This window comes from Taurulus bubalis, assembly GCF_910589615.1.
Source record: "Taurulus bubalis genome assembly, chromosome: 1".
Taxonomy (NCBI): domain Eukaryota; kingdom Metazoa; phylum Chordata; class Actinopteri; order Perciformes; family Cottidae; genus Taurulus; species Taurulus bubalis.
In genome coordinates this window covers 15,055,876-15,073,486 of record NC_136589.1, presented here as the reverse complement: position 1 = coordinate 15,073,486, position 17,611 = coordinate 15,055,876, and the positions used below count along the sequence as shown (strand labels likewise).

General features: G+C 43.7%; 1 protein-coding gene across 1 annotated transcript in view; it reads left to right on the top strand.

Moving 5' to 3' along the window:
* Nucleotides 1–1,856: 1,856 nt before the first annotated feature.
* The window catches only part of fndc3ba (fibronectin type III domain containing 3Ba), a gene marked incomplete at both ends in the record, with an annotated part of 61,888 nt that continues 46,133 nt past the window's right edge, over nucleotides 1,857–17,611 (top strand). Inside the window, 2 exons of the mRNA XM_079236788.1 lie at nucleotides 1,857–1,973; nucleotides 4,733–4,808. Coding sequence (XP_079092914.1) covers nucleotides 1,857–1,973; nucleotides 4,733–4,808 — 193 coding nt within the window. The remainder of the gene's footprint in view (nucleotides 1,974–4,732; nucleotides 4,809–17,611) is intronic.

Below are 17,611 nucleotides of genomic sequence, written 5' to 3'. Positions count from 1 at the left end.
GCTGTGTGTGTGTGTGTGTGCGCACATTATCCGTGTATGCCACAAACGGATCTCGGAGATTATCTTTACGAAAATATGAAAAGGGCATCCCTGATGCATACTGTACGTTAGTGTGTGTGTGTGAGCGCAGTTGCAGCCGTCCGTCAGTGGCTTTTTAGACGGGATCTCACTCACCGGCGTTTAATTGAAACAATGACGTCATTCAGCAATCTGCCTCCGGCAATGCCTCCGTGCGAGTGTGTTTGTTTATGTGTGTGCATATGTATGTGTTAGGTTGGCCTTTGCGGAACATTTGGGCTGGAGTTCTGTTTGTGTATGTATATGTGTGTGTGTGTGTGTGTGTGTGTGTGTATATATATATATATATATATATATATATATATATATATATATATATATATATATATATATATATATATATATATATATATATATATATATATATATATATATATTGTGTGTGTGTGTGTGTGTGTGTGTGTGTGTGTGTGTGTGTGTGCGCGCTCACACATTATGGCTGATTAAGTTCGGGGTTAGCAGCTTGGTTAAAAACCCCGGTAAAGCTTGGTTCTTGCCCTAGGGAAGTGGGTGAAGCCATGTTATTTTCCACTTAAGATGAATGGCCTTTTTTCTTCTTTATAATTGTGCTTTTTGGGGGGGGTTTCCTGCTGTTATTATTATGCAAGCAGAGAAACGATATCTAGATTTAGCTCTCTGAAGAGCGGGCGTCACTATTGACCCCAGAGGGCCCGAGACGATCTCCTATATGGAGTACTGATCTGCTTTGTGCTGCGTGTACAATGCTGAGAGCAGCTTCAGTAATCCTCATTCAGCTATCGAACCGAGACCTTATTCATCCAATGTTCCCCTTTTATTATTAATCCTCCGAGCAGGATATCCATCCTGTCTTTTACAGTATTGTTTACGATGAAGTGCTCCTGAATTAGTCTCTCGCTCTGTTGTTCTCGGCCCCTTTTCATCTAGTTTTTCTTTTATGTTGACATGATGTGACTTGTTGTGTGTTAGCAAAGCTGATGTGCCTGAACAAAGCCGGTGTAAGAGGAGCAGACAACATATTAGGGCAATATGAACGTCAGTATGTAATGCCCTCCGTCTATTTTCTTTCCCTCTTGCACACAAGGTTATTTTTCGGATCTTTTGTTGATCAATTTCTCCATTTCTCATTGTTCTGCCTGTGAGAACCTTTCTTAGAATGACTCCCCTCCCTCTCTTCTTGTATGCTTTATTGCAGGTTTCGTCATGTTTCAGGTCCACCTGAGCTTTTAGAAATATACAGTATCTGACATTTGATCCCAGTTCTCATACAATTGGGCATTGAAACCGCATATGTACAGTAAACTCAATGGAAACATACACGTTTGGCATTACATGGCCTCACAGGTCATGGTAAACAGGAGGAGTTTGACATTTTGGGAAATACACTTGCTTACTTCCCTGTTGAGAAAGTTGATGCCACCAAATATCTAACATCATTTCTTTAATTGTCTAATAATCTCCTTATAAATGTTGGATTGGACTTCAAATAGCTCACTTATTAGCACGTGTTCTGCTATTTGTTGCTTATGCTTATAAAGATATATTTTATGATCCTACATTTTTTAAATGAGAGTTTGACAGAGTTTGACATCGCAGACAGACAGATATTTGATTGCTTTTAAACCAGCACAGGGAAATCCCTAATCCTAATTTGTTTTTTACTTTTCATGTAAAAAAAAACATATGTGTGTGTGTGTGTGTGTCTTTTATAAGTCAACAATACTGACTGTTCCTCATCCTCTTTCTCTATCTCTCTCTGTACTTTCCCAGGTAGGGCAGTTCAGTGAATTTCTCCATGAATGTACGTCACAATGATGATGACAGACCAGATTCCACTGGACTTGGCTCCGCCCCCCCTCCTGAACGGGGAGGTCCCGCTCATGTCTCACATGGTTAACGGTGACGCAGCACAGCAGGTAAACACGCACATGCATGTCTGTCGTTTGCATTCGCCTCTTAACATTTCTGTGTTGCAACACACACACACACACACACACACACACACACACACACACACACACACACACACACACACTGACCAGATGCATGCAAAAATACAACTCATATATGCACTGCTCTTTGTTGTTGTCACAGGGCTCACGGGTTGTTGCCACAAGGCAGTAGATGGCTGCCAAGGTGTGACAGTAAAGCATTAGGATTGCACATAAATACAGACGCGTGCAGGCACATGCATCTGACAATCTCAGGGACGTGTAACTGGCTCCTCTTGATGGATCCCAGGCCACGGCTTAAATTTCGACTGCTTCTCTGACGCCTGACGGATCTTATCAGAATCCGCAGAGCCAACTGGATCTGTTTCAAAGCACAAAGTGCCCGTCTGAGCCGGGTGCAGGCGAGAGGAAAGGGACTGACGCAATTAAACGCGTCACAGTTAATTGACTCGGGTTAAATCCTGTTGTCACGGATGTATTTTTACATTTCTGGTAGATGATGATCGTGATGATGTTTATGTTTATGCGTCGTCCCCGACCCCACAGCTCAGGAAGCACAGTGGGAGTGTTTTGGCTGAGACACATAACAGTTAGGGAGGGCTTTGGCTGTAACACACAGTAGTTAGGGAGCTTTTTTTATTGTAACACCCTGCAGTTTAAACTCGGTTTCAGGATTCTAGACCGATGATTATATAGATTTGAACCGTGTCCGCGTGTGTCCGTGTTTGTGTGTATTTGTTTGTGTCTTAGTCTGTTTCTTTGACCCGTTCAGCGTCTGTGTGAGCACACGAGTGTCTTTGTTGAGTCTGAGTACATATTCTGTGTTTGTTTCCTGTCTATATCTGTGTCTACCTGCTCACACCTGCATGTGTGTTTATGTGCGTCTGTGTGCTCCTTCAGTGCATGCAAGCAAAGCCATCAGACACATTGTAAGGGTGCATGCAGCAGGATATTATTTTGCAATTGTTAATGTTTAAACAAATGTGATATGGAAAAACTATCTTAAAAAGAGTCACCATCAAAAAATCTATCAATGGAATTTCTCATGAGAGGTTTCTTTCATTTTCCTTTTCTGCAAAAAGGAAACTGGTTCCCTGGTTAACTATCTGTGTACTGAGATAAGTTAGTATCTACTTCTAACTTCTGCTATTAGAATTTGAACCGTTCCTGATTTTATTTTTTTTAAAGGGAAAAAATAAGAAAGAAAAGTGTTTTTCTCCAAACAGTTGTAACAGTTTCTCCCTTATTACATAATAAAGTGCAAAAATTAAAACATTGGGGCATTCCTCCCACATGTAGCTACTCGATCGGCTTCAGTCGGGCACGTAGGCTTTTTGGAAATGTTGTGCATGAAACTCAAAATGTTAAAATAATATATACAATGATATTGCAATCTTTTCTCATAATGTCTGATTTCTTTGTGGACAAAGGGAACGAACTGCAGGGCTGTTTTGAATTTTTTGATAATTTGCATTATTTTACATATCAATGTGATTTTGACTTAAGAGTTCCTACTTCTGCAGCAGAGTTAAAATGTCCAAATGTAGCTCTCTATACATAGTACCTCCAAAAAAAATGCTGCCTGAAAATGTTGACTAAACAAACTGGATCAATAGAAAAAAATATAATTTCTCAGCAGATGCTGCAATAAATGTTTGTACCCTGCCGAAGAAGGTGTTTGGAGAATGTCGTTAAAAGTACATTTGAACCTCTTTCACTGTTTGATCTTTGAATTTATATGTAAGAAACCTTCATTTCCAACTTAAAAATATAAAATGTTGTGAGTGTATTAAACCATTAGCTGATTGGATCATTCTATCAAAACAGGACAAATGCGCTCCATAACTATGTTACACATATAATTATAATCTTGGCTATTACAGATGTGTACACAACACACACATACGCACCCACTCCACACACATGGTCTGATATGGGGGTTTTCTCAGGCTTTGGGAAACATGGGTCGCCCTGTACTATGCTGGGGTTCCCATAGCAACAACAGCCGCTGCAGCAGACAGAGCAGGAAGTGTGTGTGTGTGTGTGTCTGTGTGTGTGTGTGTGTGTGTGTGTGTGTCTGAGGGAGAGGAGCAGGTTAGCGCTGGGATGGGAGAGCATGCAGACACCACAGCGAGATCGCAGGATTCAAGGGTTTTACGACGGCACACCTGTAGCGCATAGATAGCCGGGGCCGTAGATGCACGTGTGCGTGCATGCGCGTGTGTAATGGAGGGTCACCTGTTTCACGTCTACAGCCATGTGTGCACACTCAACAATCTGTATGCGGAGAATATGACGGTAAGGTGCATGCACACTCCCTTCCTGCACATTCAGCAGAAGCGGTGGGGGAATCACAACAGGATCCCGTATTTGGGCTCCGTTTGTGCGTGCCACCTGTCTGCACGTTGTGATGGTGATGTGTGCATTGCGCCGTGTTTGTACTGGTTTTCATGGTTTCCTGCCAGTGAGTGTGGTTAAAAGAACAGACAGCGCTGTCTCACCATTAGCTTAACTAACGCCTCATTCTTATGTGTGTGAACTCTGTGCCCGCCCTACTCTGGGATCCACTGCTCATTGTGTGTTATGTCACTTCTGCAAGCCGATTGGCTGCCCAGCAGAGTCCTGTCCTTCTTATGATTGTTGAATATGTATGTATGTATTATACCAATATGCATGGAAGAGAAACGTAACTGTGTGCTTTTGTGTACGTGTTGTTGGTACAGGTGATCCTGGTGCAGGTGAACCCGGGGGAGACGTTCACCATCCGGGCTGAGGACGGCTCACTGCAATGCATCCAGGGTCAGTGCCTTCATTATATATATATATATATATACACTATTATTATATCATCATATTAACATGTGGCCTGGTGGCTGCTCTGATGTGTGTCACTTTAATTATTTATCTTTGTGGGTAAAAACTTCACTCACGATATATATATATATATATATATATATATATATATATATATATATATATATATATATATATATATATATGTGTGTGTGTGTGTGTATATATATATATATATATATATATATATATATATATATATATATATATATATATATATATATATATATATATATATATATATATATATATATGTATGTATGTATGTATGTTCTATTACCTCCTCGGTAGCTATTCTGCATTTATTACAGCTTATCAATTTATCTATCTATTATGGAGACTTGACACGGTACCCCACACAGAGAATACCATGTTAATGTTTTCTTTATTGTGAGGTGATCCAGGAGATGACTCTCACACCTTGTGGATGTTGTAGCTTTGAACCAGACCATGAACTCATCATATTGGTCCATTTTGGCATCAGCTTCATGGCTATAAAGTTATTTACCCACCTCAAGCAAGTCTCTACATCAGAGTTTGCTTTTCAAAAGTGGAAATATGTTCGTGTTTGATTGTCTTGATGGATAGAAATAAGATAGATGGATAGATAGTTTTTATATGAAACAAACAAGCAAACAAAAAATACTATAGTAAGTTATAAATAAACAAGATAAATATTTGTTTGAAAAGAAGTAGGAAGAAATAAACACGTATAGAATAGGATAGAATATATACTTTGTTCATCCGCAAGGGGAAATTTGGTTGTGGCAGCAGCCAGCAGAGTTACATAGAAGACATTTAAGAAAATTAAATAATAAAAGTGCAAAAATGCTGCTTATATGAAGTGTGTAAATATAGTATATACACATGTATGCATGTGCATTTTTTTTAATGGATTTTTCGCCACATGGGTGTACACAATAGTCTTTAATTGTAGTCTTGTAGTCTTTAGGAGGTGAGGAAAAGCTTGCATCTGAGCGTGCTATCATCAAATGAAATAAAGCCAAAGTAGGAAGCAGAGCCCATGATGGATTGGGACGTGCACCGCCATGGTGTCACTCTCGGGCTGCATCAGATACATGCACATTAAAAGAGTGGCCGTGCAAGCCACTTAGAGGCTCTCACAGGCGGAAAAGAGGTGGCAAAACGGGAATTCCCCAACTCTGGTGGAAAAGCGTCTCACTTTGATGATGTCAGCAGAGTAAGCTGTTACTCAGAAGCCTTGAAAGGGCGCCTTTGTTTTCTCCTGAATCTCTCTCCTTCTGTCCGTCTCTCGCTTCTTCTTCTCTCACTCTTTCTTTGCCCTCTGTGAAGGTTTTCTTTGAGTGAAAGCACTTTTGGCTCAGACATTGACTCCTTCCCCCTCCACCACCCCATACTCTATGTTGTAACTAATTACAGCCCGCCTCCTTTTCTCCGCCTGCTGTGTAATTCAATTTTTCCCTGAAATCAGAGGGATCACTCTGGGCAGACCTTTAGAGGCTCAGATCATGCCAGATAGAAACGGTGCAGTGCATGATAGGATGGGTGGGTGCAGAGATGTGCAGAGTACAACTGGCATAGAAAATGTAGCGATTTTGGATCGATGAGTTGCAGACAGACGGGAGAAAAAGACAGGTGACTCTTTCACCTGTCTTTCTCCCGTCTGTCTGCAAAGGTTTACAGTGAATAGATGAATGAGATACTGGATACACTGATTTGCAACAAAAAACTCTCTCATACACACACACACACACACACACACACACTGACGTTTCTGGGGGAGTGGCTGTTGCCTGTTTATTTGTGGGGCTGCATGTGTGCACACGCACGCACAATGTAGCATCGCAGGCACAGTGTGTAACTGTGTGCGCTCTTTCCGATGACTTACTGCAGTCAATGACGGTTAATTGGGCGGGTGGCTCAGGGTCATGTTTGAATGCACATCATTATTAATGTGGAGGGCCACACACAGTCTCTGTCTCTCTGTCTGTCTGTCTGTCTGTCTCTTTCTGTCTCGGTGTCTTTGTCTCTCTCTCTCTCTCTCTCTCTCTGTCTGTCTCCCTCTCTCCCTCTCTCTCCCCCTCTCTCCCCCCGTGTCCATCTGGAGGAGGTCACTGGGTTTAATGGGAGTTGGAGTGTGGCGGTGTGTTTTGAAGGCGAACCGAGTTGCTCTGTAGACAGAGACTGGTGTGATTACTGAGACCTCAGAGCTGTGTGTGTGTGTGTGTGTGTGTGTGTGTGTGTGTGTGTGTGAGACAGAGAGCGAGATTACAGAGACCTCAGGGCACAGCCAGGGACCGGCTTTTATATAAAGTAACCTCTGTTTAGCTGCTGCACTGTGGTGCACACATGCAAATATGCACACACGTACGCACACAGGCTGTGCCAAGGCAGACCCAACAGCCCAAAGAGATTCTTTCATATGAGCGCTCAGTCTTTCTTCTCCTCTGCTCACTCCTCTCTCTCTTTCCCTCTCCCTCTTTTACTCCTCTTGACTTCTTTCCCTCCTGCCTTGTTGCCTCTTTTTCTGCCTCTATACTTAAACCACACCTGGAGCGGCGGAGAGATTATTGTATTTGTTGGATTGATGTTAAGTGCTGCTCATTAGCCACACCACCGCTAAATGCTACTGGCTGATTTATGCACTTTTATTTGGACTGAAAGTTTTAATACAGAATTGAGTGAACAAATTCCATCACCTCAGGGCGCGGAAAATCTCTTCATAACTGCAACTGCGTGCACGGTCCAATCAGTCACGTTTGTACGGAAATGTGTACAAGTTTTCAGTGGTTTTTCAGTCGTTCTCGCTCTGACGTCCGTTCTCTGTTTGCAGACGTCTCCACGTCTTACTGCGGGTTTCTTTGTGCCACATTTGTAGCATTGAATCTGCGTCTGAAATCATTATTCTGTATCGGTCTGTTAATTAGCATGCACTGTCTGCGTGTCCCTGTCCCCTGTTTGAACAGATTGACCTCTCGGTGCTCTGGGGGTCAGCTTCAACTGACCCCCAATCACCCCGCCTCCCTCCTCCCCTCTTTCCAGTCAATCTCTCACCGTCTCATTGGGTTGCGCTCATGTATACACCCTTCTTCTCCCTCCTTTCCCCTCCCCCTCCCATTCTCTCTCCCTCCCCCACTAAGACCATTCCCCTGAGCTTTCCCACACTCACATCAAAGGACAAGACTCTAGAGGGTGTGTTAGAGCACCCCTGCTATGGAATGTGAGTGTGTTAGAGTGTGTTAGAGTGTGTGTGTGTGTGTGTGTGTGTGTGTGTGTGTGTGTGTTTTACAAGGCTGTGTTGGTTTACTGTGTTGTTTGGTCTTTGTTGGTTTTATGAGGGATGATGAGGGCCAGAGGGGTGAAGAGCAGGAAGCTGTGCCCTGCCAGGGAGGAAGTGACATCATGAGGCGTGGGTGGCGGCAGAGGACTCGTACTTTGTGGGCTTGATTTTGAGATTATTTTTACAAGATAATTGCGGCTCTACTCGATGACCTGTAGAGTGTCGGCAGGTGACCAGCGACTTATTGGCTCCCAGTGAAGTGTTTCCAGTGTCTTTTAAGGAGGCTAATGAAGCATCATGGACGAGTGGAAAAACATCCACTTTTTCTTTATTATGGCTGTTGGTGGAATGGGAGTTAAGTAGGAAAACGGTTTCCTCAGAACAAGAATGCATCGGGTTAGACCCCTTTTTAAATTATTTCTATGCAGAATTCACAATAATGCGTCTGAAATTGCACACTATGTCAGTATATGTGCGATGTTTCGACAGACTTTTGTTCACCTAAATGGTAGCATATATCCTTCCAGACGCACTGAACTGTAGTTAGCATTTAATTTTCTGCGAGCCGGTTGAAGACGTGTAACCTGATTTCATTCATAAAGTCAGAACTCGGGTAAAAAATGTATCGCGCCTTCCAAAGTGGAATCTTATACTTACACTTGCACTGAAGCTCAGATACTGTTATAAAATACTAAATAGCATGTTAATATAGAACCTTAAACGCAACCCGAGTTCCCTCTTTGTTTTCCCAATGTGTTCTAGAAAACAAAAACAAATAAAATGGTTCCTACAGGCTTTATTATTATGAAGAATCAGAACCATTTATTTGCCAGGTATGTTACACAGACGAGGAATTTGTCTTGGCAGGTGTTGCCTACTTTAGACAAACAACAACAATCAACACAGCGCAATAGAAACATATTACATTTACAATAGAATATAAAATAAAGTGCTCAGACAAACAGATAAAAGTGCTACAAACAAGTGTACTGTAGGTGTATGTGAAAGTGTAAATATGAGGTATAAATAAATAAAATAATCAAATAAAAGTTTAGTATTAAACTGAGTTGATTATATAAACAACTGTTGATACATTATCTGTCTTTAAATTCAGAATGCATGCACCATAAAGTCCATACCTACTGCTGCGTCGCTGCAGTGGCGTCATGGGAAATGTAGTCCTCTGCTCCGCTGCAGTCCGGTTAGCCCGTTAAAATAAAAACGTTTTCCGACAAACAATGGTTACGGTGGACGCCGCCAGCAGGACCTCAGTGATGTGGTCTCTGCACCAGCTGTGTGCACATGTTTCTCTGCGTGTCATCTGGACGGAGCGTGAATCATCACACTCACGGTCTGTTTTATGTTTTACTCCCGCAGATGTGTGTTGTTTGTTTGCGCTCCCTCTCATTGTTTCTCTCTCTCTCTCTCTCTCTCTCTCTCTCTCTCTCTAACTCTGTGGGTGTATCCTTATTCTGTTATTTCAGTCATTAAGGACGGTTGCTCCTCACCTTAATTCTTAACAATTCGTTTTATCAAATTGCTCATGTGGTTGGACACAAATGCAGATATTGTCAGTAACTCAGACAGAATATTGTCCCCCTTTTTATTGTATTATTTCCTTATTCATCAAGTAGTAAAAATAATCTTTTGGCATTGTTCCCATACTGTGATAGTGCAGCGATAGTAATGTGAGGTTTTTTTTTCCGCCATACAAAAATGGCTTGAACACTAAATTGTTCTGACACATTATATATGAGGCTTCATCACAATCTGGGATTATTAACTAATGCATGTATAAGTGAAAACAAATTGATAAATGCAGATTCAAGTCATGCACATTTAGCCAGCGATTAGCCACTGACGTCAATTCAGATGATTTGTGTTTCCTCGGTTCCCCCCCTCCATGTGCCGTAAGTGGGAGGAGCTATGCAAGTGAGGGGAAGGAGGAGCCAATAAAGGGAACTGGGATGCGCCCTGTAGTTTTTTATTTTTTTTCCCCTTTCATCATCCAGCCTCTCTGAGTCTTTTTCCCCTTGTTTTTGTCGTTTTGGATGAACGGTGCTAATGTTGCTCTCGCTGCTTCCACCGCATCACTACACAAGCTCTCTCTTTCGCTAGTCTTCTCCTAAAGTGTGCACTTCCACACTCTGTGAAGGGAAATGGGGGCCGGTTTGAAAGAAATCTGGTGGAAAGTCTCCGCGGCTTGTATTTACGTCGAGCCAGATGGCTCTAAACAAGCTGCGGGAGAAGACATAAATACACTTTTGTGTAGAAGGGCTTCATTTAAAGTCCCGTTGCTGCTCGTGACCAGAGGTGGCTGCTTTGGGATTCGAACCCGCTGCAAAAGTCCACCCGTATGGGACATGTGTGGCCATCAAACAGAGAATGAATGAGCAGTTGGAAGACGTCTGATGTCTGCATGCCTTTCCCGTCTAAATGAACATGCTGTGCACTCGCGTGTTTTTCTGTCTGTGCGTCTAGACAAATGAATGAGCGTGTTGTTGTTATTGTTATTGTTATTATCGGAGAGATAAAAAAAACGTAGCATCTTATCTAAATCTCCCACTAGCGTCTTATTGTCTGGCAGACTAGAAAACCAGATCAGGTTTTGTATGGTTTTGTAGGGTCGTATGATGGAGAACTTCTCGATATTTGTAGTTTAGTGAAAACAAGTTTTGGTGTGTGTGTGTGTGTGTGTGTGTGTGTGTGTGTGTGTGTGTGTGTGAGAATTGTATTGGTATGTCCCATTGGATTTGGGAAAGTGGTCAATATGGGAACGACCTCTCACTCCAGGTGGCGTGTAGTGGAATGTGTTCCCTCTGGGCTGTGTGTGTGTGTGTGTGTGGCATATCTGTCTTTTTATTTTTACAGTATTTTCCACTCAAATGTACTTTGAAAGAAACAAAAGGATAGAGGGGATTGGTTTGGTTCATTTGGCATAGGGTAGTTAAGAGCTTTTTTGTGTGTGTGTGTTTGTCTCTCTCTCTCTCTCTCTCTCTCTCTCTCTAACTCTCTCGCACACGCACAAAGAGAAAGAGAGTTGATTGTTGTTGTATGCCCTGCTCAGCACTCACTTATAAACTCAATGCCCTCACACAGTAGGGCACAAGGAGGGAGAAAGAAATGGAGTGGAAATGAAAAGATAGAATGAAGGAAGGTAAATAAAGGGAGAGACAGAAAGACAGTAGAAAAAAAGAGGAGGAGAGTGAGATCAGACGCTGCGTGTCTGGACGTGTCTTCTGTCATGCATTCCGGGCGAGGCCACTTCCTCTTATGCGATGACCCCGGCCACCCCTCTGCTGCTGACTTGGTCCGGTCCGCCAGCTCCTGAGACGGGGCTTTTGTGAGAGAGAGAGAGAGAGAGAGAGAGAGAGAGAGAGAGAGAGAGAGAGAGAGAGAGAGAGAGAGAGAGAGAGAGAGAGAGAGAGAGAGAGAGAGAGAGAGAGAGAGAGAGAGAGAGAGAGAGAGAGAGAGAGAGAGAGAGAGAGAGAGAGAGAGAGAGAGAGAGAGACTTGCAAAACTTTCCAGAGAAAGAAAAAGCTTTTCCAGGGGATGACATTCTTGGCTTCCCTGAAGCTCAGGGTACAGCTGGAACACTTCTCCCTCCCTCCACCCTCATTCCCTCCTCTTTCCAGCCTCCTTCACTTCCTCCCTTTGCTTCCCTGTCTCTCCTTCTCTATGTGAGTCTTATTTCAGTTCAACTTTTCCGTGATTTGCATGCTGTTTTTTATTTTATTTTTTTACTCGAGGGCCCGTTGAAAAAATGTTCAATCCTCTCCACTTGTTGCTCATGCCGCTTTTCGGATTCTCAGTTGCGTTGGTCGAATCCTTAAAGATCACATGGGGCCGTCGTGGCTGCAAGTGATGGATGATGGGAACACATGTGTCTTCCTCATGCACAGCTGCATAGGATACACATGTGATTGTTTGCAGCATGTGTGTTTAGCTTTCACAGGGAAGCCCCTCTCTTTTTCTTTTTGTTCTGATTGGTTGGGGAGGATGGGAAGCATGTGTCAGGCAATGGGAGGAGGGCCCAACCACAGAGTTCAAGGAGTAATCGGAGGGATTGGGAAAGGGAGAAACTCATTTAACATAAAGAGAACGTAGTCTGAATTAAAACTAACACGACCTCCACCACGTCTGCTCTTCCCTTTTGCTTTTCTGATCGCTCTGAAACAGTGGAATTTAAAGATGGAGGAACGGGGGGAAAGTCCCTGCTAATCTAGGACTTCCAGCCTTCTTTCTTTCTTTCCACTGACATTCACACGGCTTCTCTCGTTCCCCCTGCACACACTTTCTCTGCTCCTTGCGGTGGACACAAAACTCGGCACTGTTCTGATCGTGACTCATCCACCAGAAATGCCCCACATTAACATGTGGAGAGATAGAAGTAGGATAGTAAGGGGAGGGAAGAGAGGAATACAGCTGGTACAGACCGAACAGGTTGCGCGCAGAGGGGAAAGAATGAGTAAAAATGACTGAAAGCATTTAATATTTGAGAAATGAGTGAATGTTCAGCATTCAGTGGAGTCGGAGTGAGAGAAGGGAGGGAAAGAAGGGAGGGAAAGAAGGGAGGGAAAGAAGGGCTCACGGTCTGTTTACACACCAACAGCTGTTGCACTTCTTTTTCTCTCACTTTCTCTCACTCACTCTATCCTCGGAGACATGTCGGACTGATTAGGGAATGGATGCAATGAGTCATCCGTGTCTGGATTTTGTGTCCGTGTGCGTACGCGTGCCCGTGCAGGCTCGCACATGCATGTCAGGAATCTGCGCTTGTGTCCCACATGCATGAGTGCACGAATGGCAAAAGAGTGATAAGTGGAGTATGTGTCTGCATGCGTTGCATGGTTACCGATCCCAAAACAATTATATCTGCAGTCCCGAGAATAGCCTCCTGCGATAATGCTGGATAAGATCTCTTGTGTGTGTGTGTGTGTGTGTGTGTGTGTGTGTGTGTGTGTGTGTGTGTGTGTGTGTGTGCGCTCAGTTATTATGTCTGGATTTGCAAATGTGTTATAGCCTGTGTGCTTCCCATTTTGTTGTATGTTGTTTGTGCCACTGTGACTGTGAGTCCTGTCAGTGTAAACTATTTAAATGTCAGTGCGTTCTACAGTCATTGGTGTGTGTGTGGGTGTGAACAACTGTGTGCGTGTGTCCGTGTCGGCGTGACATTTTAAAACGTTTATGCACAAGCGCTAGGGTGTTAATCTGGCCGCTTGTCTGCGTTTTTCAAATGTTTGTCCGAGTGTATTTGGGCCATGTACATTTTTGTCAAGGTGTGTGTGTGTGTGTGTGTGTGTGTGTGTGTGTGTGTGTGTGTGTGTGTGTGTGTGTGTGTGTGTGTGGCTTTGAAGGTATGTGTGTGTGTTTGTGCATGTGAGAACAAAGCATGGCTGAGCTCAGTATCCCTCCAGACGTTACGTTGCTCTCCTCTGGAGCGGACCCAGCAGCAGAAGTAGGTCGGCCGACAGCACCCCTCCTTTGGGTGGTGGGTGGCGGGGCCGGAGAGGGGTCTGAGCTGGGTGGAGGTAAGAGCTGGCACCCAGTCTACAAGCTGAGCACTAAGCAGATCGAGGCATGTGTACTTAAAGACCGTTTTTAGCGATGGGATAATATGCAGATCAACATCACATTATCAGAAATGTAATATTAAACATTTAAAATACAAAATGTAAGGTCCGTGGTCATGTAGGGGAAGAAAAATCACAAAACAAATATCTAAAAGAAAAGCCTCTTTAGAACATAGCACATAGCATATGTTTTGATCACTTTGTTGTGTGTTAGTTTTTTCCCAGACAATGGGTGTATTGCATGTGGGGGAATCTCTCCATTTGGAATTAAATCCTTCTCAAAGAATACAAAAAAGAAAGAAGTGTTAGATTTATAATAGCACATGTTTTCCAACGCTCTAGGGCTCTGAGTGTTGAACACTGAACGGGCTGCTGCTGTCTTGGCATGTCCTCTATGGCAAAATAACAACAAACTAAACAAAATTGGAGCTAATTGAGACACACCTGGTTCCCGGTAGGTTACTTAAAGTAATACAATAAATAAAAAGTTATAAATAATGTTGAAAAAGATGCCAAAGTCTCTGGAACTCCGGGAGACTGGGCGCAGACCCGGAGAGGCTGGCAGCTTCACGTGAGAGGAAACATATGTGAATCGGAATAAAAGCTCCTAAAATATTTAAAAACCTATTTTGATTTATGACGTGCTTATCCCAAAATGATGTGCCCGACATAAAAATGCCAACTGCAGTTTTGAAGTGATTGATAGCACAGAAATAAAACGATGGAACCGAAGACTCTCGTGCATGATTCTAGCAATTCTGTTTGGCAGCCGACCCCTCTACCATCAGACCCCTCTACCATCAGACCTCTAACATCTGATCTCTCTGACATCAGACCCCTCTACCATCAGACCTCTAACATCTGATCTCTCTGACATCAGACCCCTCTACCATCAGACCTCTAACATCTGATCTCTCTGACATCAGACCCCTCTACCATCAGACCTCTAACATCTGATCTCTCTGACATCAGACCCCTCTACCATCAGACCCCTCTACCATCAGACCCCTCTACCATCAGACCTCTAACATCTGATCTCTCTGACATCAGACCCCTCTACCATCTAAATCAGACCCCTCAGTCATCAGACCCCCTCTACCATCAGACCCCATGCAACATTTGTCTTGGAAGGCAGGTCTTGCACAAGCAGAGGTGGAAAGTTTTTCTCTGCTGTTGCAAAAAAGCTGATCATAATACTATCTTCATTTTTATTTGAAATATGAGGCAGTGCTACAGTGGGCTTATAAAAATACCGGCCTGGTTTAACAAGCCTCGTTGCTCCTGATATGCTGATGTCAGAGGATAAAGAAGTCTTCTTGGCTTTGATGGTTCCGTCAGCTAGCAGAACTGGAAATGCTTTCTACTGGTTCTCTTATGACACTTTTATGCAACTTTGAGCTCGGAGGCCACAAGTTGAGGGGCTCACTCATCCTGAGGAATGCGCGCGCACACACACACACACAGACACACACACACACACACACACACACTATGTACATACAGTAAGACCTTTCCAGCTTATGATTTACATTCCACATCAAACCACCGGCCCTCTCAAATTTCCGGCTGTCGCACAGAACAACACGGTCGGGATCCGAAGTGTTTCTTTATGCACGTGTGCACGGATGTTTCGTGACATGCACATCCACCACGTCAGCTGTGTGTGAGCGCTGGTGCATTCGTGTGCGTTTGTGCATGTGCGTCACTCTTTAGAGTGTTGGTGTCGCTGCTGAGGGCGGGGCAGCGCAGGAAGCCCTCACTTCCTCCTCCATCACTGAGCTGCGCCATGCCCCTGGCAAAGATGTCCGCCGGAGATGGACCAAAGGGCTCTTGTGTGTGTCTGTGTGTGTGTGTGTAGCACCAATCCAGGATGTGTATATACACAGTACACTGTGCTATTTTAAAGTTGTCTACCACATTTCCTGCAATAGCAAATTCACTCGTCCCCCCCTTCTATCCCTCTTTCTCTCCCTCACACTCATTACTTTTTACTACACTAACTCTACTTTTCTCGACCAGAGCTTCTCAGAGCTGTATCAGTTGAATAAAAGCTTGAAGGGGATTTATATAATTTTATATCTCAAATATGACAATCGTCCATGTTCGGTGTGTGCGTGTGCATGTGTGTCGGCCAGGCAGTAGGAAGTTGTTGTCGGAGTTTCTTGCGCTTTGAGCTCTGAGGACAGATAACATTACACTGCTGATGCTGACATAAATTCCAGGCAACGCCACGTCTCAACTGAGCCAGACACACACACACACACACACACACACGCACACGCACACGCACGCGAATACAAATACCCATCTCGATTGGACAGCTGCCTCCATGGGGCGCTGATAGGGCATCCAAAGTGTGTGTGTGTGTGTGTGTGTGTGTGTGTGTGTGTGTGTGTGTGTGTGTGTGTGTGTACGTGTGTTGCTTAAAAGGTAAAGTGAACCTTTTTTTCAGAGTCTGTCTCTTTAGTAACCACACGTTGTTGTTTTTTGTCTGCGTGTTTTTACTCCAGCTGTACTGTATGTAGGTCAGCTCACAAACAGGCTCCTTTGGTCCACACACACACACACACACACACACACACACACACACACACACACACACACACACACACACACACACACTGGCCTTCCCAAGAGGGTCTGCATTTCCTTTCAATGTGGCGACCACATGTGCGGTGCTGAAACGAAGGCGAAAAGAGAGAAAGGGTTTCACGTCTTTCAAACCTTCAGTTCCATGGAAAGATGGCAAATTCGAACAGGCAGTCGGTCTTCGACGTTCACACTCGGTGTCCACGATGGATGAGTGTGTGTTCATGCAGTGTGCGTAGGTTTGTGCTTAATTGCGGATGTAGCTAATTGTGTGTGTGTGTGTGTGAGTGTGAGACCAGGGGGGTATTCTTCGTACGTGGTTCAACAAAGTCGATCAAATGTCCTATTATCCAGCTTTAATTAGCGAGATGAATGACATCAGGCTTCCCGGTTCTTCAAAGGTTGACCCGCCCTCAAACAATCTCGTTCATTCTAACCAGACGTCAGTCATCTGGATAAAAGCGCATTGCCAGCTCCTCTTCAGAAGGGGGAGGAGTCAAACACAGATTTGATGATCTCTAAATGGCAAATAAACTCTGAGAAAGAGCGTCTCTTTTCTCCGTTGAGGAGCAGAAGATGATCATGACTACACATGGTGGATTTAAGTCCATATTATGGCAAAGTCTAATGCTGCGTTCACATCCAAAGCGTAGCGAATATTCGCAACACTTCCTGTTTGTGAACGCAGCTTAACGCCGCCTCCGCTGGTCGGGCTAGAGTCACATAAGCATCGCAAAATATCAAGTTAAATGCATAAGTGTTGGGAAAATGTATCGGCTAATTTTAAGTGCCTCATCACAATCAGATTATATTTATTTAAATGTGCCTGCTGGCAGTATACAAATGAATATATACTTATGAGGATATATGTACTGTATGGGCGTATATACATGTATGTGTAGATTACCATATAACTAGGAGTTTGAATATGTGTATGGGCGGATCAGTACCATAATCATTTTCTACAATAATGATATGTATGCTGTACTAATAACACCGTCATACAATTATGAGTGCTTTAACACATCCATAAGTTTCTTAAGCGCTAAATAAACGCTACGAACAGCACGGCCTGCAGCGGCTTTCCCGATGTTCTCCACATCGCAGACACTGTACAAACATCTACCAGTCGCAAAAAAGCTCAAGGCTGTGATCTAGTCTGTGAGACGCTCTGATCCAGTCTACATACAGTCTGTGAGACGAGCGATGCTCTGCTGCGCATGTGGTGTTTAATGTACGGCTCGAGGAGGTCTCGGCAGAATTTAATGCGCAGGAAGTCATCCTGATGTGAGGACGGATTTTGGCGATCTGGAAGAACTCTCTCC